General features: G+C 54.5%; 1 protein-coding gene across 1 annotated transcript in view; it reads left to right on the top strand.

The window, feature by feature from the left end:
- Ldlrap1 (low density lipoprotein receptor adaptor protein 1) overlaps window positions 1–19,974 on the top strand; it is a 25,720-nt gene extending 5,746 nt beyond the window's left edge. Inside the window, exons 2-9 of the mRNA XM_021200994.2 lie at window positions 3,108–3,250; window positions 4,384–4,496; window positions 6,490–6,604; window positions 11,185–11,257; window positions 11,595–11,678; window positions 12,173–12,303; window positions 13,359–13,393; window positions 14,476–19,974. Coding sequence (XP_021056653.1) covers window positions 3,108–3,250; window positions 4,384–4,496; window positions 6,490–6,604; window positions 11,185–11,257; window positions 11,595–11,678; window positions 12,173–12,303; window positions 13,359–13,393; window positions 14,476–14,620 — 839 coding nt within the window. The 3' untranslated portion in view covers window positions 14,621–19,974. The remainder of the gene's footprint in view (window positions 1–3,107; window positions 3,251–4,383; window positions 4,497–6,489; window positions 6,605–11,184; window positions 11,258–11,594; window positions 11,679–12,172; window positions 12,304–13,358; window positions 13,394–14,475) is intronic.
- The last annotated feature ends 632 nt before the right edge of the window (window positions 19,975–20,606 follow it).

Below are 20,606 nucleotides of genomic sequence, written 5' to 3'. Positions count from 1 at the left end.
GTGCGCCACCATGCCCGGCTAGATTTTTTTTTTTTAATTACTTTTTAGTAATGTGTGTATGTGTGCATGCACATGAGTGTAGGTTCCCACAGAAGGCAGAGAGAGGTATTGGATCCGCCTCAGGCTGGAGTAGGAGGAGTTGTGAGCTCTCTAACCAGACCCAGTCATCATCATCATCATCATCATCATCATCATCATCATCATCGCTCTTAACTGCTGAGTCATCTCTCAGCCCCCATTTCTTTTTCCTTCCTTTTTCTTTTTTGAGACAGTCTATGTATGCCAGGCTGGCCTCTCTCTGACTGGCTGTAGAGTCAAGGATCAAGAATGACATTAAACGTCTGATCGTCGAGCCTCTCCTTCCAAGTACTGATTACAGCATGTGCCACCATACCTGGTTTAGGCAGAGCTGGGAATGGAGCCCAGGACTTAATGCCTGCTAAGCAAGCACTCTACCAATAAACAACACCCCCAAATTCCTTTCCCCCATTTTATAGATGAGGAAGCTGAGGCTCACGGGGATCTCAGGGCCATTCCGAGTATCAAACTAAGGGCCTAGAGGAAGCTTGCCTGCTTCTGATTAGGCGCCCCGGGAGAGGCTGGGCGTCTGGATCGCTGCACAGCTCTGGCTGTCCTCGAACTCGCTCTGTTGATAGATCAGGCTGGCACCAAACTCACAGAGATCTGCCTGCCTCTGCTTCCTAAGTGACGGGATTAAAGGTTTGTTTCTGATACAGGATCTCAAGGTGTAGTTTATGCTGGCCTCTAATTTAGAATCCTCCTGTCTCTTCATGAGATTACGGGAGGGCACTGCCGTACTGTGCTCCGAAGGAGGAGCATTTTGGGTATTGAGAAAGTAGATGTTGCAGTAGGTGGTGGGAGCTTGTGGGGGCGGGGCATGTGCACGCATGCGCTTACGCGTGCGTGCTTGGAGAGGAGGGAGGAGCTTTCAAACACCCAGCTATCGCTGTGGGCATCTCTTCTGACTTGCTGTGTGATCCTGCACAGAACTTCTCTGGGCTTCGGTTATATCGTCTGCCAAGTAAAGGCTTGGACGGAGAGTCTCTGAGGCAGGACCTGGAAGCCAGTGTAGGAGGGGGTGGAGCCATAGAGAAAAGGTCAGATCAGGGAAGGAGGGAAGTAAAACCATGTCAAGCATTTGAGGTCGAGGAGGAGAGAATGTTTTGACAGCGAAGAGATCACCAGTGACCTTGGCAAGCTTTGGCCCTTTGGAATGAAGTGAACGGAAGTGGCTTTGGACAGGGGCCAGGAAAGGGCTGAGCCGGAGGAAATGGGAGAGCGGGACCCAGAGATAGGGGAAGGGTGTTTGCCATAAGGCAGGGATGGATAATGAGAAAAGGCCACTCGCGATTGATTAGTATTGCCTGCCTGTGGCCATCGTAGAGAAACTGGGAAGCATGGCTGTCTATTAGCAATGTCTGCGAAGGACACAGGCAGTGGGCATGGATGGGTCTCAGGTTGGAAGTGGTGGGCTGGGTGCCTTGTCTATGAAGAAGTGGCAGTACTGGTTATTAGGAAATGGTATTAGGACCTCTCTCTGACCTTTGACTAAAACGGGGGCATTTTAGTTAGAGTCCTTTGTATTCCAGTTCCCCGGCTGTAGAATGACACAAAAGACCTGTCAGGCCACCTTTCCTGGACTGTTGTTTGAAATAGCGGCTCTGCGTGTCCTGGAGATAGAGCCCCGAGTCTTGGTTTCTTTCAGAGCAGGGAGTTGTTCCGTAGTCCTCATTGCCTGACACAGAACTGGGGGCACCACAGGGACTCTCTGCTCCCTTTTGGAGGAGCTAATGGATCGGACATTGTGTTGGGCTTCAGGGTCATCTGAGTTGGGGCTCAGCCTCACGTTTGGTGACGAGGCCCAGAGGGCACTGTGTGGAACATAGCTAAGGTTGAGGGTGTTCTGGCCATCCCTGTACTCAGTAAACGTTGCCAGCTGTGTGCTGGGCTCCAGGCGAGCAGTCTGCAAAGGTCCTGCTCACTTGGGTCTGAGAGGGGGGGCAGTGTCTTGCTAAACTCATATCAAGAGCTGTGAGCCTTGTGGATGAAGTGACAGAGCCCCTGGATCCCGAAGCTCTGGGACATGGCCAAGGAAGGCTACAGGGAATCCAGAGGGGGCAGGGTCACGGTCGTGTCCCTTGAGTCCAGGATTCTGCCTGCTCCTGACGGTACAGGAATGTCCTAAGCCTGTATCATGACCTTTCCCTCATAGCTGGCAGGGAAGGCAAAGGGCTTCTGTGTGGGGTGGGCACAGTCAGATGACTGTGTGGGGTGGGCACAGTCGGATGAGTAGCTCCTACGGGTGCAGTATCTGCGGGGTGACAGGAGGGGCCCCGACAGGGCTGTGCACTCACGCCCAGTGACATCACTCTCTTAAGTAAGCTTGGCGCTACTTCCCGCTGTGAGATAGGTGCCCTTAGCTGCAGTTGCAAGGAGGAATTGGGGCACGGCCAAACTTTCCCTTGGGGTCTTAAATCCCCTTGACCTCAGCAATCTTTCCTGCATGGGGGCCAGGTGGGTCCCTTCCCAACTCTCTGCTGCCCTCTCTGTGCACCCAGGCTCACCCCTCTTTTTGGTGACATCTAACCCTAACCCCTCTCCTTGGGTCACTGTATCTTCTCATTCCCAGACCACCCATCTCTAAACACGTGTGGTGCTGGAATGTACCAACCCGTGGGTAACTCTCCCTATATTTGCCGTGGTAGCTGTTGGCCCATGCCTTCAGCTCCTGGGCCTCAGTTTCCTTATTGCCTTCTCAAAGAATCAGACTGAGGGCCGAGGGAGGAGGCAGACCATCTGCCCTAAGCACTGACTTTGAGTTTGGGTTCAGGAGATGACATAGCCCGAGTCTCGGTTTGACTTCTTGGTCTTCAGAGCCGCTGTCTGCGGTGCGCATGACAGGTTGTGGGTGCTCCTAAGACTGAATGGGGTCAGTGTATGTGAAGCTGCTAAGGTGTTGGGTAGGCTGGGAGATACTGGTCAAAGTGAGGATGGGGGCACCCCGGGGCCCTTTGTAGGCATGCCGAGGAGATGGGCGGTGAGAGCCAGGCCTGCTAGCAGACTGAGGGTTGCCTGTCCTGTCCTAGAGTTACCAGAGAACTGGACGGATACTCGGGAGACACTGCTGGAGGGCATGGTTTTCAGCCTCAAGTACCTAGGTATGACGCTGGTGGAGCGGCCCAAGGGCGAGGAGCTGTCTGCAGCTGCTGTCAAGAGGATCGTAGCTACGGTGAGTGTCCAGACCGAAACCCGGGACAGCTCCCCCTGCCCCAGTTGTCCTTGTCCCCAGGTAGGATCTGGGTGACATGAGCCTGGCCCACCTTGAGTCTCCTGTGTCCAGTTCATGGATCTTTATGGAGACTGCCCTTGCATTTGAGGTAGTCAGCATCTGCCTTTCATACCATCCTGGCCGTGGCGGCTTCCAGCCTTGAGTCCCCACATCAGGCCCTGGTGACTCACTAGCTCCAAGGAGGGAAGGAAGTTGTTTCCCATTTACCACGTCTCTACTGCTCTACTGCTCGTCTGTGAAGCCCAAAAGAGCATCTTCTCCCTGCATGTGAAGGAGTGTGGCCCTTTAAGTCAGCTCCCTAGGGCGGCCTTGACCTGTGGCTCAGGCCCTGGCATGTGGGTGGAGCTGGGTCCCCAGGTCATGGTGCTGGGCTGTGGCAGCACCTCGGTGCTCTGTCTAGCCTTGTCCCTCCCCCACTACATGTCCTGGGGCCAGTCAAACTCTTCCCCTGGGAGTCCCCGTCTTCTTGGACAGGAGGGTGTCAGGCCCCTCCTGGGAGGGCCAGTGCTCCCCAGACATCAGCTGGGAGTGGGCAGCAGTTATCCGTGTGTCTCAGGAGGGTGGTCCTGGTTTGTTTTCTGTGACTGTGCGAAAGCACTGCCCAAACAAGAGTTGGGTGGGAAAGGGTTGGTGTGTCTTAAGCTTGCACCACAGCCCATGGCTAAGGGAGGTCAGGGCAGGAGCTGAAGTGCACCCCACAGAGAAATGAAGCTCACGGGCTTGTTCCTCACGGCCTGCTCAGCCTGCTGTCTTCAACAAGCCAGGACCACCTACCTACCCAGGGGCAGCACCCGCCCCCTCGGGGGCCCTCCCACGTCCATCACCAGTCTAAGAACTGCTCCCTCAGACCTGTCTCTGCAGGCCAGTCTGATGGAGGGGTTTCCTTAATTGAGGTTCCCTCTTCCCACTTGATCCTAGCATGTGTCAAGTTTACAAAAGCTAGCCAGCACCAGGGTGCCACTTGAGTGTCCCTGTGGCCTCTGCCAGGTGTCTGTGCAGTGAGATAAGGCCCGCCAGGCAGCCCTCTTCTTACCGGCTCCCTTTCCCCCCCACCCCCCGCTGTGTGCCCTTAGGCCAAGGCCAGCGGGAAGAAGCTGCAGAAGGTGACACTCAAGGTGTCACCCCGGGGGATCATCCTGACTGACAGCCTCACTAGCCAGCTCATTGAGAACGTGTCCATTTACAGGTACGCTGTGAGGGAGGGACGGCCTGGTGTCTACTCTGCCACTTGAGGGGGTGATCAGAGTGTCCTGTCTGAAACTAGACCTTAAAACTTTCTTCCTGAGTCCCGGGAACCTGAATTTCCCTCATCTGTAAATTGGGCTGGGGCCAGGTCCCGCCTTCCTCTTCGGTTATATCAGTTTTGTTGTGCCTCTGAGAAACCCACAGCTCACAGGGAGGCTGGGGCAGTGGGCACCGCTGTTCCTTAATCAGCTAACACCGGCTCAAAGGACCTGTGCCGAGTCAGGCTGGGAGCGCACAGCTATGAACAGTGCTCAGCCCTAGAGCAGTAATGGAGATGTTCTCTCCCTGCTCCCAAGGGCGGGAGAGTCTAGCCCCAGGGGCTTGAGGCTACCCCACTTCTGTCTCAGCTGGTCAGGTGTAGGGGTACAAAACTGGGGCGGGGGAGAGGCAGCCCAAATCCACGCTATCCATGGAGAAGGGAGAAGCTTGAGGCCCAGAGAGGGAGAGGCCTGAGTCTGCACCAGGAGTGCGAGGCTGAGCTGGGATGAGCACCTCCACCGGGTAGAGCTCGGTCTTCCTAGGTCCCAGGGCAGGGTGGGGCAGGCACGGTGTGTAGGAGTGCTTTCCCAGGGCCAAGCTGCTGTCTTTACCCACCATCTCCCTTAGCCGACGCTTGCAATGCCTGCTTAGCCCTGTGCTCGGGGCACCTCCAGTCCAGAAAGGAATGGAGGGACGGTCATAGGAGACGGTGTCTCCCCGGAAAGAAAATAAGGAGGGGTGTGCCAGTGGGAAACCCAGGAGGACCTCCCAGTGGTGGTGGCTCCTTACAGGTTCTGGCTGATGGCTTTCCAGGAGCCAGGCATGGTTAGCAGGGGGCCAGATGCCTAGAATAGAGAAAAGCATTTGGGGACACGGCACCCACTTCTTCCCTCCTGGGGATGGTCGGTGGTTTTATTGGAGCAGTGTACTAAAAGCTGGGACTGTGTTGGTGGCTGGTGAATCTGCTGAGCTCCCCACTCCTGAGCCACCAGCCCCTCCCCTAACTGTGGTTCTTAGGATAAGCAGAAGAAGGGAGGGGTAGCCAGCCAGAGAACAGGCAGTGAGGGCCCCGGAGCTGAGGGGTGGGGTAGAGAGTCAGGAAGCTGGTGAGTCTCCCCTGCACCAGCTCGGGCTCCTGGGGGGTCATCTGTACATATCCCCGGCCCCAGCCTCACTCCTGGCTCCCCCCAGCCTCCTGGGAGATGGTCCTGGATATTATCTGGTCTCTGGTTGGTGTAGGGCAGTAGTTCTTAACCTGTGGGTCAAGACCTCTTGTGGGGCGGGGGAGAGATCAAACAGCCATTTCACAAGAGTTGCCTCAGAGCACTGGATAACGGATATTTACATTATTTCTAACAGCAGCAAAATCAGTTTGAAGTAGCAACAAAAATAGTTTTCTGGTTGGAGTCACCACAGCATGGGGAACTGTATTAAAGAGTTGCAGCATCAGGAAGACTGAGAGCTGGTGTACAGTACGTGAGGGGCCTTGGGAGGCAGGGCGAGGTCTTGCTGCTCCTTCCAGCCAGTGGACAAGGACCCTCCAGGATTGTGGTTCTGAGTTTACATCCTGGCTCTATCAATAGCATTGTGTCTCCGACCCCTGGCTCTGAGGATCACTCAGACATTAAACAAGGAAGAATCTTCAGGGCCCCTTGGTGTGTTGGCTGGTGTGCAGTTAGGTTCAGGTGTTCCCGTGAGGGGTGTGACCCAGTGTGACCTGGAGAGAAAGAGGAGAAAGAGGCTTCCTTCATTTCTTAGTCCCATCTCCCCTGTGTGGCCTGAGTCCCTCCCTGGAGATGCCAAGGCCCCCTCCACAGAGGTTTGTCCTGGTGGTGACCAGGCAACAGGCTCTCTGGGACCCAGGGGAGGCACATCTGGATGTGGGTGGTCAGATGCACATCCAGATGTGATGAGGTGCCGTTCAGGCCTGGTGATACTTCTCGTCTGCTTTCCAGGATCTCCTACTGCACTGCAGACAAGATGCATGACAAGGTGTTTGCGTACATCGCCCAGAGCCAGCAGAACGAGAGCCTGGAGTGTCACGCCTTCCTCTGCACCAAGCGGAAAGTGGTCAGCGTGAGGGCCAGGCCCAGAGGGGACAGACAGTGATATGGACTTACACACGGGAGGAAATGCCCGGGAAACTCAAGTGGGCATGAGAGGCCTCAGGCTGTGACTAGNGGGGGGGGGGGGGTCTGGCTGTGGGTTGCAGGCACCTGGGTGTGTTCCTCTTAGCGATTGTTTGGGTTTGAGGCTGTGGAGATCATGAAGTAGTCTGGGAGTACAGGCCTTGGAGGGACTGTTAGCTTTCGGAGATGGGAAACAGAGGGACCTGGGAGAATGTAAGACTGAGGATCCTTGGATGGGGCTTTCTGGGGTCACACTTGGGAGGCAGATGACCTCTTTGCAACCCCTCTGCCCTCTGTGCTCATTGCAGAGCTAGGCTTCCAAGTGTTTACGTTTGGTCTCCAGGGCAGTACTATAAGGTGCAAGTGGTTAGGGTCTCTGTTGCTTTTCCTTTAGCCTTTTAATGACAATCAAACCCAGCCCAGAAGCCAGCTAGCTTGCTCATGCTGGCGCAGCCAGCCAGGTGCAGAATGAAGCTCTGAGCCCACAGTTCCTCCCCTCTGAACACCCGAGAGGTTAAGAGCTTCCTGTCCGCACCCCGTGGCCACATCTGATGGGGCTTGGTGGCCTCCAGCCTGTGCTGTGTCTGGGGAGGAGACAGTGCTCTGCTGGCCTTGTCGACGACCCTGGTTTCTGGGGCTTTTGAGGGTCGAGTGGGAGGAGGTGTCTAATGTCAGCTGCCTCAGCATCTGTGTCTTGCTCCGACCTGATCCCCAGGCCCATGCTTCTCAGAGATGAGACCCTTTCCTTTCCCATCAAAGGACACATCGGGAACTCCACAGTCTCTGGGGCCCCACGTCCCTAATATCAGATGCATTTCTAAAGGCTGCAGGAACAAAATGACAACAAGCAGTGACTCAAAGCAGTATAGATTCATCCTCCTTCCAGTCCCGGGGAAGAGGCAGGCTGGAGTAGGTCAGGGACTTGCGTTTCCTCAGCAGCCCCAGAGAGAGCCATGCCTCACAATCCTTTCTAAAGCGCCTTCACGGTCTAATAAGAGTCCTTGGGCCAGCCTCTGTTTTCAGAGGCAGCTGTGTAGTCTGTGTTAGTCACTGTGCCGAGATACTGTGACCTTCTAAAAGGAAGCATTTAACTGGGAACTTGCTTACAGTTCAGAAGTTTAGTCTATTATCATTGTGACAGGAAGCAGGCAGCATGCAGGCAGGTGCTGGACCGCTAGCTGGGAGCTACCTCCAAATCCAGAGGCAGAGAGAGAGAGAGAGAGAGAGAGAGAGAGAGAGAGAGAGAGAGAGAGAGAGAGAGAGAGAAACACTGGGCCTCCTGTGGGCTTTTGACTTCCCGCAACAAAGCCACACCTCCTAATCCTCCTCAAACAGTGGACGTTCTCCACACTGCTGCTTCTCTGACCCTCCCTCCAAGGCCCCTGTGGTGTCACTGGGGATAATCCAGATTAGAGCCCTTCCGCCATTTTAACGCCCTTAACCCAATCTCTCCTGTGAGGTTCTGTAGCAGCGTGGGGTAGGGGGGGACCCAAAAGACAAGTGTAGTGCGACCATGGGTGAGCGCCGCCCTTCTCTGGCCTGCTCACTTATCAACAGAATGAGGAGGACACCTCAGGGACCCGGGGTTGTCCCAAAGGCCCCATTTCTTTTGCTGCCTTCTGTCCTTGTAGGCGCCCTGCTACCAGCTACCCACCTGGGGTCCTGCAGGGACCTGAGCAGTGGTGGCATCTCCCAAGACTGTCTGGTTCCCACAGATGGCAGGTGACTCTGGTATGAATGAGGCCACACTGACTTAAAAATATAAATGTACTGTGTCCTCATTGTTTGCTTCTTCCTCCCCACAGAGCGCACCGGGGCAGGGCTTAGACCATTGCGCAGGCGGGCACTCGTGGGAGGGGCATCAGCACGGGAAGCAGCTCTCTCTGAGGTGCATTCTTGGAGTGAGGCAGGACAGGCCCAGGCCCAGCCATTCAGAGGGAGGCCTGAGCCAGAGGACAATACACAGCCTGCCCCAAATTAGCAGACATTGCTGACAAACAGAAGCCGGCTACCTCGTGGCTGTGGCTAACAGATCTGCATGGGATGGGGGCAGGGCTCCTGCTGGACACCCAACTATCGATTGTCTGCACGGCCTGGCTGTAATCTGTCTTCTACCCATGTCTACCTTTTGTCACCCAGGGTTCCCAAGTCACTCTGGTGTGGTATAGTTACCTCTCGGGTTCCAAGGCATAGCACTGAGGTCAACAGAGTTGGATGGCTTGTGACCTAAGGTTCCTAGATTATCTGAAGGATTTGCAGGGATGAGCTGGCACCCCTGGCTCTGCCCTGCCTGTTGGCAGCTGTCTCCAGTCAGTGGACGATGCTCTGCTGAGCCCGTGAAGGAGGGACTGGGTTTGACACTGAGTCCAGGACTTGGCACTAGGGTGGAGGTTTTTGGACCTAGAGGTTAGGGAGCCTTAAAGGATGAATAGAGTAATGACCAGGGAGGAGTGTGCCAGGCTGAGGGGAGAGACGAGAGGAAGGAGTGCAGCTAGCTTACGGATTGGACGTGCAAAAGATGTGGTGTCCTGGGCCTGAAGGCACCCCGGGGTACAAAAGTGGTCCTCCTTGAACTTTTACCTCTCCTTGCTGGCCAAGCAAGAAGCTTGGGCAGGGGTCCCTTCTGGGTCCCTCACTGCCCAGCCTGAGACCTCCCTCCCCTGGTCTCATTTGGGCATGACCAGAGCATCAGTGCTTGGCCTCTATGCTCAGAAGGGGAGGAGTTTTGGCTCGCCATGTAGGCATAGGCTGGGACACCCCACTTCTGTCTGGCCGACGGGGCAGGGCTCTTTCCTCCACGTAGACCTTAGTATTCTGAAGTGATCTTTGTGCAGAAGTTAACGTGGGAGCCAGGTAAGCCCTGTCAGGGCTGATAGTGAACATAGGGCGTGGTGTATCCTGCATGCCTGCCCCCCTTTGACTTATTGATGAGGCCTGCTTCCGGGGAACAAGATAGGGATGTGGACAGTTGGACCAAGGGGAAGCTTCTGGTTTATAAGACAGACAGACAGACAGACAGACAGATCCCAGTGGAGGTCTCAGGAGAGCAGCACAGTGGCCTGGGGAAGCAGGTCACTCCCAGGCCTTCCCAGCCCAGCCCTGCAGCTACCTGCTCTCATTGCTTCACATCTCAGCTCCAGTTACATGTTTACCATGACTTACTGTACTGGGCAGAGGGGCAGGAAGGCAAATGAACCAGATTTATGTAAACAGCATAAACCTCTGTCCCCCGGGTTACTGCAGGTAGACATAATGGCGCTTCCGTAGCCATGCCACATGGGTGACCAGCCCTTGCTGCAGAATATAGTGATCTGACTCGGGCTGGTAATTAGCCCATATTTTTAGTTCATGGGCAATTCTCAATGGTAACTGGGTCTATTAAACTCGATTCAGACGTGACAGCTTAAATTGTAAACAGCTGTGAAGAGTTTCATACTTAATTACCATATTTAAGTTTTACCATAAAGCATCCGTACTTCCTTCAAAAATGTAAATGACGGAGACATTCAAATGAGATTTTATACTTCGTGAAGTTTAATTGGTGCAGATCAGTCCGTTTGGAGAGTTTGAATTTCTTTTTTGAAAGAGTTTTGAAGGCGGTGGCCACAAATTTATTTCTCAATTAAATGGAGTTGTCTGGTGGAAGCTGCCTAAGACTAAGCTTGTTCTGCAATTGAAGGAGTGTGGTGCCCTTCCCTGGGCTCCCAGCGACGAGCTGGTTACCATAGGACGGGGCTAACAGGAGATTGTAGCCAACCTGTGCCACAATCAGGACCTCAGACACCATCGCTGTCACTTGAGGGCTCTGTCTGAGTTGTGGCTCTCTCCTCGATTGTATACACATTGGGATGTAAGCCTATGAGATAGAGACGCTTCTGCCAGCAGATTCCAGAGAGAGGTGGGCAGGGCCGTAGAGCCCTGTGCTGGTGACAGAGGTGGTGCCAAGGCACCCGCTCATAGGCCTGTCATGTGCTAGATGGCTTTTGTTCCTGACCATCAACAGCATCTTGATTGTGCTACCTCCTGCCTTTCTGGGGGTATCAGTTTTCAGCGGCTGGCACCCCCCAATGCCCTGTAACCCCAAATAATGGGACCTCCACTATTCATTAGTAGTTCATTCAAGTATGGCTAGGCCCTTCGCCTCCTGGCTTCTGTTGTCTGATCCAAGAGTCCTGTGAGTATAGGGAATCCTCAGATAATCCAGGAGGACTTCCCAGAAGAAGCAGCCCTCACAGACGGTTTAGGTACGCCTGAAGGGAAGGAGAAGGTGGGGGGAGTGAGCCACCATTGTTGGAGGGACTGGACAGGAAGGAGGTCTTCATTAGGTTTCAACTGCCTCTCCCGGCTATGGCTTCATTATGCCCTAGGCTGCTGTGGGAAATGGGAGAGCTAGGCCCCTGCGCCCTTCCGTCAGCCTTACAGAGCCTAGCATGGGGTGGGAACCCCCCCAGCCCCTCAGTTCATACTTGCTTTTGCTGGCTGACACTGCGCCCATCCCCACCCCCATTTCCTGTTTTTCAGGCCCAAGCTGTCACCCTGACTGTAGCCCAAGCCTTCAAAGTTGCCTTTGAGTTTTGGCAGGCGTCCAAGGAAGGTAAGTCTTCCTCCTGGGCACTGTGAGTGACGTGGGCAGGGCAGGTACCAGGCAGACGTCAGACCCAGGCCGACCCCACCCTCATCTCCTACTGGGTTTGTGGTTTTGAACAGGTCCTGTTACTTCTCTAAGCCTCAGTTTCCCCATCTGGACAAAGGGCGTCTTCCCCTTCCTTTAGAGTGTTTGAGTTTAAGGGACCTCTCTGGAAGGTGTTGCTCCTCTTGGACGGCGACCTCCGCCTGCCTCTGAGCGTACTCAGCCTGCCTCCTCCCCAGTGGCTAATGGAGACGGTGATGTCTGCTGTAAGGCCTCAGCAGCTCATGCCTTGATCCCACAGAGAAAGAGAAGAGGGAGAAAGCCAACCAGGAAGGAGGAGACGTCCCAGGGACCCGACGGGACAGCACCCCCCCATTGAAAACCTGTGAGTCTTGGGCACCGGGCTTGCCCTCTACCCAGACCGTCCCTCCTGGACTCTTGCTGTTTCCTGTTCTGTTAAGTCTGCGACACGAGTGCCTTGCCGGTAGCTAAGCAGGCTGCTGTGCTTGCTCGTGCGTGTACCTGGGTGTGCCCTAGGTGTATGCACAAGGGCGTGTGCGCTCCTGTCTCCCTCAGAGCCCGGTAGACATCCCAGCCTACTTGGTGTGCTTTTGTGCATTCAGCTTCTGTTAGGAGTTTGCAGCTTCCAGGTCTGCCCTCTGGGGCCACGGGTTTTCTCTAGCGGGCAACTGCCCTGTAGCTCCAGGTGGAACTGGGTCCAAGTGGGCATCCAGGTGATCGGGGTCCTACATCTGGATAAGGTCAGAGTCCAAGAACAAGTCAGGACCAGTATAGCGCAGGGGTACCAGAATGTGTGCAGAAGAGGCCAGAGGGGATGTACCTCCTTTCCTCCTGATGTCCCCAACTGACTCCCCCTAGTGGTTGCTACCGGGAACCTGCTGGATTTGGAAGAGGTGGCTAAGGCCCCGTTATCCACAGTCAGCGCTAATACCAACAATGTGGACGAGACCCCACGGCCTCAGGTCTTGGGCAACAACAGCGTTGTCTGGGTGAGTAGCTCTGTGGTCTTGGCACAGTTTGGGGACCCAGTGAGCTTTAGCCAGGTCTCTGAACAAGCCTGGAGTGGTTCCTGGGTCCAGGTCCTAGGACCATGACTTAGAGGCCCCTGGGCAGACTAGACCCAGCACAAAGAACCCAGGCTCTGGGTGGAGTGGCTGAACAATGTCCCCTCTGAAGCCACAGTTGTGTGCTTGACAGGCCTGGTCCCCAGCACAGCTGTCTCCTCACAGTCCTCTGACTCGGTGTCTGTGGCCCTCCCCACCCTGAGCAGCAAAGGCTCTCTTGTTCTGGGTGTGGCAGGTTTGTGCCTGGTGCCTTCCCTTCTCAGCTGTCTGAGGGCACAGCCCTGCCGCTGGCACTCAGGACTCATGGCCAGTGCCTGACCTCTGTGTCCCCAGTGAGGACACCGGCCTTCCACAGCATCTCCCGGAGGAACCTGAATGGCTCTTAATTTCAGTTTTCGTTTGGGTGGTCGGTTTCAGTCTGCATTATCCCAGTGCACCATAGGCAATCCAGATGTTAGCATCCTCCGCAGCACTGATGGACCGATTGTACCCTGCTCCAGCATCTGCGGATGCCTTGCTCTACTTGGCCCTGGCTAGCCTTCTGGGCCAAGAGCCACTGTGGAATGACACCTGGTGACTGTCATGGTTCCGGCCTGGCCTGGCCTTTCCTTTCCTTTCCTTACTTTCTTTCTGTCAGGTTTTTTTGTTGTTGTTGTTTTGGGGTTTTTTGTTTGTTTTGTTTTTTGTTTTTTGTTTTTTGTTTTTTTTTTTTTGCTTTTGAGACAGGGGCTCTCTACATAGCCCTGGCTGTTCTGAACTCTGGCTCAAACTCAGAAATCTGCCAAGTACTGGGATCAAATGTATGGCCCACAGGCTAGGCCCCAGTTTTGAGACCATGGATTGGGTACGAAAGAAGCCTGCCTGTGCTAGTTCCTATAGGCACCCCCCCACACCCACACACATACAGGTCCCAGGTCCCTGTAGCTCCCTTGGGAAACACGACCCCACCCAGAGTTCTTACTTCTCCATTTGTTTCCCAGGAACTGGATGACGGCCTGGATGAAGCATTTTCAAGGTAACAAGCACTCTGAGGGGCTTGTGCTGGGTGTGGGCCTCGGGCTGGACCTGGGCTCTCCTTTACCCTTGGGCTTTAGCCTTCTACACAACAATTCTTGGATTCCTCCAGAGACAGGGAGCTTACTACCTAGGAAGGAAAATCTTGCATGGTGTCTGATGTGTCAAAATGCTTTTGCAGTTCAGTCCAAATGCAGGCGTAGCTTGAGAAGGCTGCGGTGAGGACAGGGTTCCTCTGCTTCCTCTGGCCCGGGTCCCTAGACCTCCCTCGTTCCCTCTTGGATGTCCAGGGCCTTCACCGCCTCCCGTCTCGGGGCTTTGCTTAGGGTTGGTGCCTCTGCCCTCCAACCTCCCTCCTCCTTGCCACCTCTTGCTGCAACCAGGGCCCGACCAGTGGGTGAGGCTTGGCCAATGACTAGGGCCTCTTTGTCCCACCTTCCCCGTGTCACTGGCTGACACAGCCCACATTTGAAAAACAGCTTCATCTGCTTTTCTTGAATGTTTGGTTGTCACAGGTCCTTACTATCAATTTCAAAAATCAAATCACTGTGTATTATAGTCCCTTGGCCCAGACCGGCCCCATGTCTGCTGACCCTGATCATGAACATGCCTGGTATCTGTTAGCTTACAGCCTTGGTCCTGGGGGCTGTGCATTCGCTCAGGGCTGTCAGAGGCCACTGTCCAGATGTTTATATTCCCAGGGACCCCCATCCTGAGGACAGAGCTACCTTGCCCTGGCCTTTCCAGGCTCCTCCAGACAGTAAGGCAGACAGAACAAACAAATCAGTAATGTCTTCTTGTGTGACTGTCGAGCGTGTGCTGACCACTCACGCCAAGTCTTCTCATGGCTGAACATTTCCTGCCTACGACTGGGTCAGTAGATGCCCTGGCCTCTGTGAGAGCAGGGTATCACAGCTCTGACTCTCTTGGGCACTGGGTCTCTACCTCCTCTGCGAATCTTTGAGTCCAGCCCTCTTCCCATTCACAGCCTCTCTCCTGGTCCAGTGCTGGCCAGGCTGCCCCTGTCCGCAGCCCCTGCCAGCCCCTCCGCTGATGCTTGGCTGATACAGCTTTGCCTTCTAGGCTGGCACAGTCACGGACAAACCCTCAAGTCCTGGACACTGGACTGTCACCACAGGACATCCATTATGCACAGTGCTTATCGCCCAGTGACTGGGACAAACCTGACAGCGGTGGCATCGATCAAGATGACGTCTTCACCTTCTGAGGACCCGAGGCTGGCAGTACACTTCTGGCCTAGACATGTGACGGACCACAAGCCACCAGCAGTAGGCAGCCAACTTCAGGAGCCATCAGCTGCCTTTGGCCAGGGGCGTCAGAGCCTACAGATTCGTGTTGCACAGTCACGCAGGGAGAGGGGGAGAAAGATGCCTGGGGTATCCATTTGGTGACTCCTGGTTTATGCTCGGAAACCAGGTTTGATTCAGGCCCTCATGTGGTGGGGGGGGCGGGGCAGGGCCTGGCCTCCTGGCCTCTCTCCTGGAGCCAGTGCCCCCTCCTGCTGTGGGTGTCAGGACAATGACCAAAGCATTGCTTGTTCCTTTTCTCTGGGACATCCTCACTCCTGAAGCAGTAAGAGCCTGCCGTTCTTTGTGTACTGGAGGGGACATGGCTTTCAGGAAAGTCGGGGTTCCTCAAGCTCTGCTTCCTTGGGGCCGAGGAAGAGGCAGCCCCTGACCAAAGACACATTTAACTCTGCACTTTAACTCTCACTTAATGGCCATGGTTCGAGGCTTGCCTCCTGCCCCCCCTCCACAAGAGGGCCCCAGTCCCTGACGTGGCCCATACAGTGCTAGGACCTAGTGTACCAGCTGCCCATGACTCCCAGAGTCTCTGCAACCATGAGCCACCTCTGTGGCTCCTGGGAGTGCCCCCCGACAGACAAAGCTGGGCCTGCTCTTCTGTTTTGTCTGTATGTCCTTGTGTGTGCTCCGTTTTCTGCCTCCCCATAATTCCTGGGATGATACCAAAGCCTAGCACTGGCCTGTGGCAGGCGATTTTGCATCCATTTTACAGATAAAGAAACTGAGGCGACACTTGTTGAGGGGTGGAGTTGAGAACAGAACCCAGATCTGATACCAAAGCTGCCGTCTGTGCTGCCACCTCCCAGCCCACGCCTCTTTCTCTGTGGCTTTGTTGTCCTCCCAGGAACCAGAACTCCCAGCTATTTCTGACCAAAATGTATTTCATAACAAACCATCTGGTGCCTTTCTACACAGCGCTGGCGCAGGCCGCCATGCCCTGCTAGCTGCTACACTGCAGACTTCTGGGCAGATGTGTTTTGAAGTCTGTTAATTCCACGGGTGAAACGGTATCTCGCTCTAGAAATGTCTCGCTGTCCTTTTCTGACCTGCAGCCATAGTGGTCCCTCGACCCTAGCTGGTGGTCGGGCGGTCCAGTGGTGAGCTTCCCTTAATCTCTCTTTTCTCCCTTCCCTGATTCCCTGGGCTCTGGCATCCTGAACCTCAGCCAAACCAACAACATCTTTCCATCGCAAGGAGCCCCCAGTGGCCGGGCTTGGGAAAGCCGGCCTCAGTATCCCCAGGAAATACATTCTTCCTGAGTGGCTGCGTCAGATCCTTGCCTTGGGGAGCGCACTTGGAGAATTTTTGCTAGAAGGAAGGTTGCCAGCTTCCTTTCCCCGGCCAGCTCCAAGGCCCCCCGCTCCTTAGCCCAGGTGGCCAGGATCTGGGGGCGAGGGGGACTGTGTGGTGCTGGATGATGCAGTAGTCTTGCTTGTGCCCGCTGCCAATGCTGCTGTGTGAAGCTGGAAAGGCAGTTCTGAGCAGGAAACAATAAATGTTCCCTTTCTGAGTGTGGGCATCACCTGGGGTGTTGCTGGTGACAAAGGGCAGGGTGGCGGCTTCTGGGAAGCAGCAGTGTGTCAGGAGACTGGGGTAGGGCACTGCACCAGAGTGGAGGGCAAAGGCAGGTCCCCAGTTGATGGGCCAGCAGGGTACCTTCCTTCCTCCGCAGACTGCGATTGTGTGGTGAGGTCACTGGTGGGTGATGTAAGACCACGCCATGGGCCTGTGTGTAAGCACTTTCTGTTTCTAACCGTGTGTTCTGGTCAGGCTCTGGGCCCCTGAGACACGAGTGTGAGAGGGTGCCCAGGTGTCCCCTCCCAGGGATGGTGCTGTTCATAGCTTTCCAGTGACTCAGAGTTGCAGGTTTATCTGCTATTAGACCTGGGCTCAGTGCTAGGAACAAGCATGGCCCACTCGAATTCAAGATGTGTGGCTTCGTGTGAAAGGGGTCAGACGCAGAGGGTGGCGGGTTCTGTGAGATCCAAAGTCCAGCTACTGCCATGGGTCAGTTACCCATTTTCCTTGCGCCTCAGTTTTACTGTCTGTAAACAGGGTACAGCAGTCTCCTGTGCCTATGATCCTGGGGTTTTATTAGACTGTTGACCATTATCACATTAGTGGTAGTACGTAGTCAGTGGCCTGAAGGTTTTCTCAGAGCAAAGGGTCATTTGGATCGAATATGTACAGTCCTAGCGGACTTGGACAGTGACTGCCACTCTGAGCATACCTCCTGCGTGCCAGCTGACTCACAGAAGTCAGCTAGAGTCTACAAGCCATCTGATCCCTGCTGCTGAGGCCACAGACACCCCTCACCCTGCCGTGTAGGGATTTCCCAAGAGATTGCTGTGATCCAGCTGCTCCTGTCCTGGCCAGACTCACAGTGACCATCCCAGAAGGCCACATTCCTCAGGTTCCACGGGCTTCTGTCTGGGGACTCCCCGGCCACTCCTCCTCCCTGTGGCTTGTGGGGGACTTGGGCATTTATGCCTTCATTCCATTGAATAGGCCTACTTCAAGTATGCAGAGGCAGAGCCTTCTGATGCCAGCCGCCGTGCAGACTTCCCTGCGAGGCCCGGTGGATCAGAGCAGACTACAGAATTCCTTCTTTTTTTCCCCCATAATTTGAAAAGACACTCAACAAGCTCATCTTTCGGTTTAAATTTGGCCAGCGCCTTTAGTCTCCGGATGTCTCAAATTATGGATCCTGAGCGCAGCCGTCTGCTCTTTCATGCATAACAGGCATAGTGAAAGAACAAAGCTGCCTTTCAGACTTGATGTGACCTTCAGCTTCTCTGGGTACATGTTGGGCTGGCTCTCCAGGAGACGCTGTCACGATTACACCTTGCAGAGGGGCTCCCCAGCTTCCGTGCCTGGGACACAGGCTGGGGCCTGGGCTTGCTCCCCTTCCCCTGTCTGGTGCAGCAGAACAGGTGACCTGCTTAGCTAGTAGGAGGGACTACTTACCTTGTTGGGACCCTTGTGCCCAGCCTTGGCGAGATCATCTGCCGTGGCACACTGGGAGGTGTGTAGTAGTAGGACTATATATAATATATATAAAAAATGACTTTCATTTATTCTTTGACAATTTTATAGATGTAAATGATGTCTTGATCCTGCATATCCCCAGCTCAACTCTCTTCCCCCCCAGGAACCCCAACACATTCCCTGTGCCACCTTTCCTTTTTCCTTCTTTGTAACCCCGAGTCCAGTTAGTCCTGCCTGTTGGAATGTTGGCTTGACCTGGTGTAGGTAGCCATGGCTGTGGTGAGTTCTTGACTGTGCTGTCTATATCCCATCTAAACAACAGCACGCCTCTTCCCCGTGTTCCCTGATCCTTGGGAGAGAGGTATGAGAAAGGTTGACAGTGATGCTCTGTATAGGGAGAAGCCACTTGTCTCAGTACTAACCCATTAGGAGTCTGCAGTAACGGCTGCCCACTGTGGAGAGAAGCCATGCTGGCTAAGGGTAAGAGGAGGGCTGGTCTGTGGGTACAGACATGAGTGTTCAGAAGCCAGTGTGGCATGTGCCCTTTAGCAAAACAACAGTAGGAAGTTCCTCACGAGGCCCGTGACTGGTCTAACCATGGGGTTTTGACAAAGTTTGTGGTACTAGGTCTGAATTCCTGCAGAGTAGGTCTTCAATGCCAAAGAGGCTGGTTACCTCCATAACCTTCATGCCATTATTGCTTGAGGGAGCATATCAGGCATGGTAGGTCGGTCTTGTAGCATGGAGGATTGGGTGCTGGCTAAGATGACAGATGCGTTTCCTCCCTCCCCTGGCCTGCATGGCTCCCGTCAGCGCGGAAAGAAAGCTAGTCAGCTCTGAGGAAACTTTCAGTTGATGTCTGTGTCATAGCAACCAGAGTGTGTCTTCCGCAGTAGAATCTTACCATCTGTTTGGGTGACCTCTGGGACCTCCCTGACCAATACGTTGTAGGGAGGTATCTTCTATTGGGATCTCCGAGGGACAGGAAAGATCAGCAAGGTGACCTAAGGCTTACATTCAGGAAGAGGTAAGTCTGGGATTTGAACCCCAGGGTATCTGAATCCAAAGCTTATTTCTGCCCCTGCAGACCAGCAGCACCAGTAGTGGGGAGTTTTGAACATCATGGGGGCTGATTCCACAGTTAGCATTGGTAGGTGCCCACTGCACAGATCCATTGGCGGGAGCTATCATGTGCCTGCGCTGGCTGCGCTGCTGCTCTGGACATGCCCACCATGGGACTCTGCAGGGCCGTGTGCCCATTGCACCAGGCCCTGTCTTTTCCCTGCCAGCTTGAGGATGGTCTTATCAGAGGAGGGACAGTGGGTGCCAGTGCAAGGAGACTGGAAGGAAGAGAACATTGGCAGTGTCACATAGCGAGTTTGAGTTGATGTAATGGCTGCCAAGTAGGATCTGCCTTTGTGGGGACTGTAGAGGTTAATTACCACAGGCCTGAAACTCAGATCCCATGTGTTCAGTGTCATGAGGTGGCCCTCCCCCTGCAGGTCACTAAGAACACCCAGAGAACATGACCTTGCTCACGGGGAGCTCCCGAGGCCGCCAAATGCCAGCATAACACTGCTGGGCAGCTTGGAGCTTCCAGCCCAGACAGAAGTGGGCTGGGACACGAGGCCACGCTGCTAGGCAACCATCGGTGCAGGCAACCATCGGTGCGTTTCTGCTGATCACCAGCTTGGCCCTGTCTGTGGATGACAAGAGGCCTCTGCTCTTCACCCTTCTTAATAGTCCAAGGGGCGGGGGCATGCTTCCCAGAAGTCACTGGTCCTCCTTGCTTGCCTATGCCAGTGTGACTTTGGTGAACAGGGTCGAGGGGTGTTGCACACGGGATGTCTGGTAGGCTACTAAGTGAGGAGCAGTCCAGCTGGACCTCAAGAGAAGGAGTAGAAAGTTGAAGATACTCCTGATGGCTCGGTAGCTCTGCTGTTGGGGGCCCAGTGTGAGCTGCTCCATGACCAGGTGCCCAGGCACTTCCTGACTCCGTAGGGTAATGACTGGATCAAGGCAGAAGTAGGTTTCTGAGAGCCTTCTGAAGAGGCCAGGAGCCCCAGGTCACAGGCAGCACAGGAATTTGCAGGTCATCAAGGCCCTGGTTCCACACTTCCAGCAGGCACTAGTTGTAGTGCGTTGAAGCTTCCTTCCTCCCGGAGGGGCAGCCCTGCAATTCCTGAGCTGCTTTGGCAAACCTCTGGTGTCTAATTCTACATCCTGACCAAAGATGTTGCTTTCCAAAATGTTCTCAAATAAAGGTTCTAGAATCTGTTTGGTGTGTGTGTGTGTTTGTGTGTTTGTGTGTTTGTGTGTGTACGCGCGCGCGGACACAGATGTATCAGGTTGCGGTGCCCATGCAGAGATCAAGAATCAACTGTCCCCTCTGCCCACCTTTACGTGGGTCCCAGGGATGGAAGTCACGCCATTGGACTTAAGGAGGAGCATCTGCTGAGCCTAGACTCGTTTTTGTTTGTTTGTTGGTTGGTTGGTTGGTTGGGTTTTTTTCCAGACAGGGTTTCTCTGTATAGCCCTAGCTGTCCTGGAACTCACTTTATAGACCAGGCTGGCCTTGAACTCAGAAATTCGCCTGCCTCTGCCTCCAGAGTGCTGGGATTAAAGGTGTGTGCCACCACGCCCGGTGGGCCTAGACTCTTACTGCCAGGAGATGCCTTTGTTAATACTTGGGAATGAGATCCTCGATAGGTGTAGGACTTCCCCACAGCTGAGAGAAGGGCTGAGGTAATGACCCGTATATCCAGAAGCCCCTTGAGCTCCTAATGGAGGGGACAGAGCTGTAGGAAGTGAGTAAGACAGGAGGTTGGGTGAGGGTCCTGAGGAAAGCGCCAGCTAGTGTGAAGGGCATCAGCTTGTAGCCCTCTCAGGGACCCAGGGCTG

This window comes from Mus pahari, chromosome 6 (assembly GCF_900095145.1).
Source record: "Mus pahari chromosome 6, PAHARI_EIJ_v1.1, whole genome shotgun sequence".
NCBI lineage: Eukaryota > Metazoa > Chordata > Mammalia > Rodentia > Muridae > Mus > Mus pahari.
This window is presented reverse-complemented; position numbering and strand designations above follow the sequence as displayed.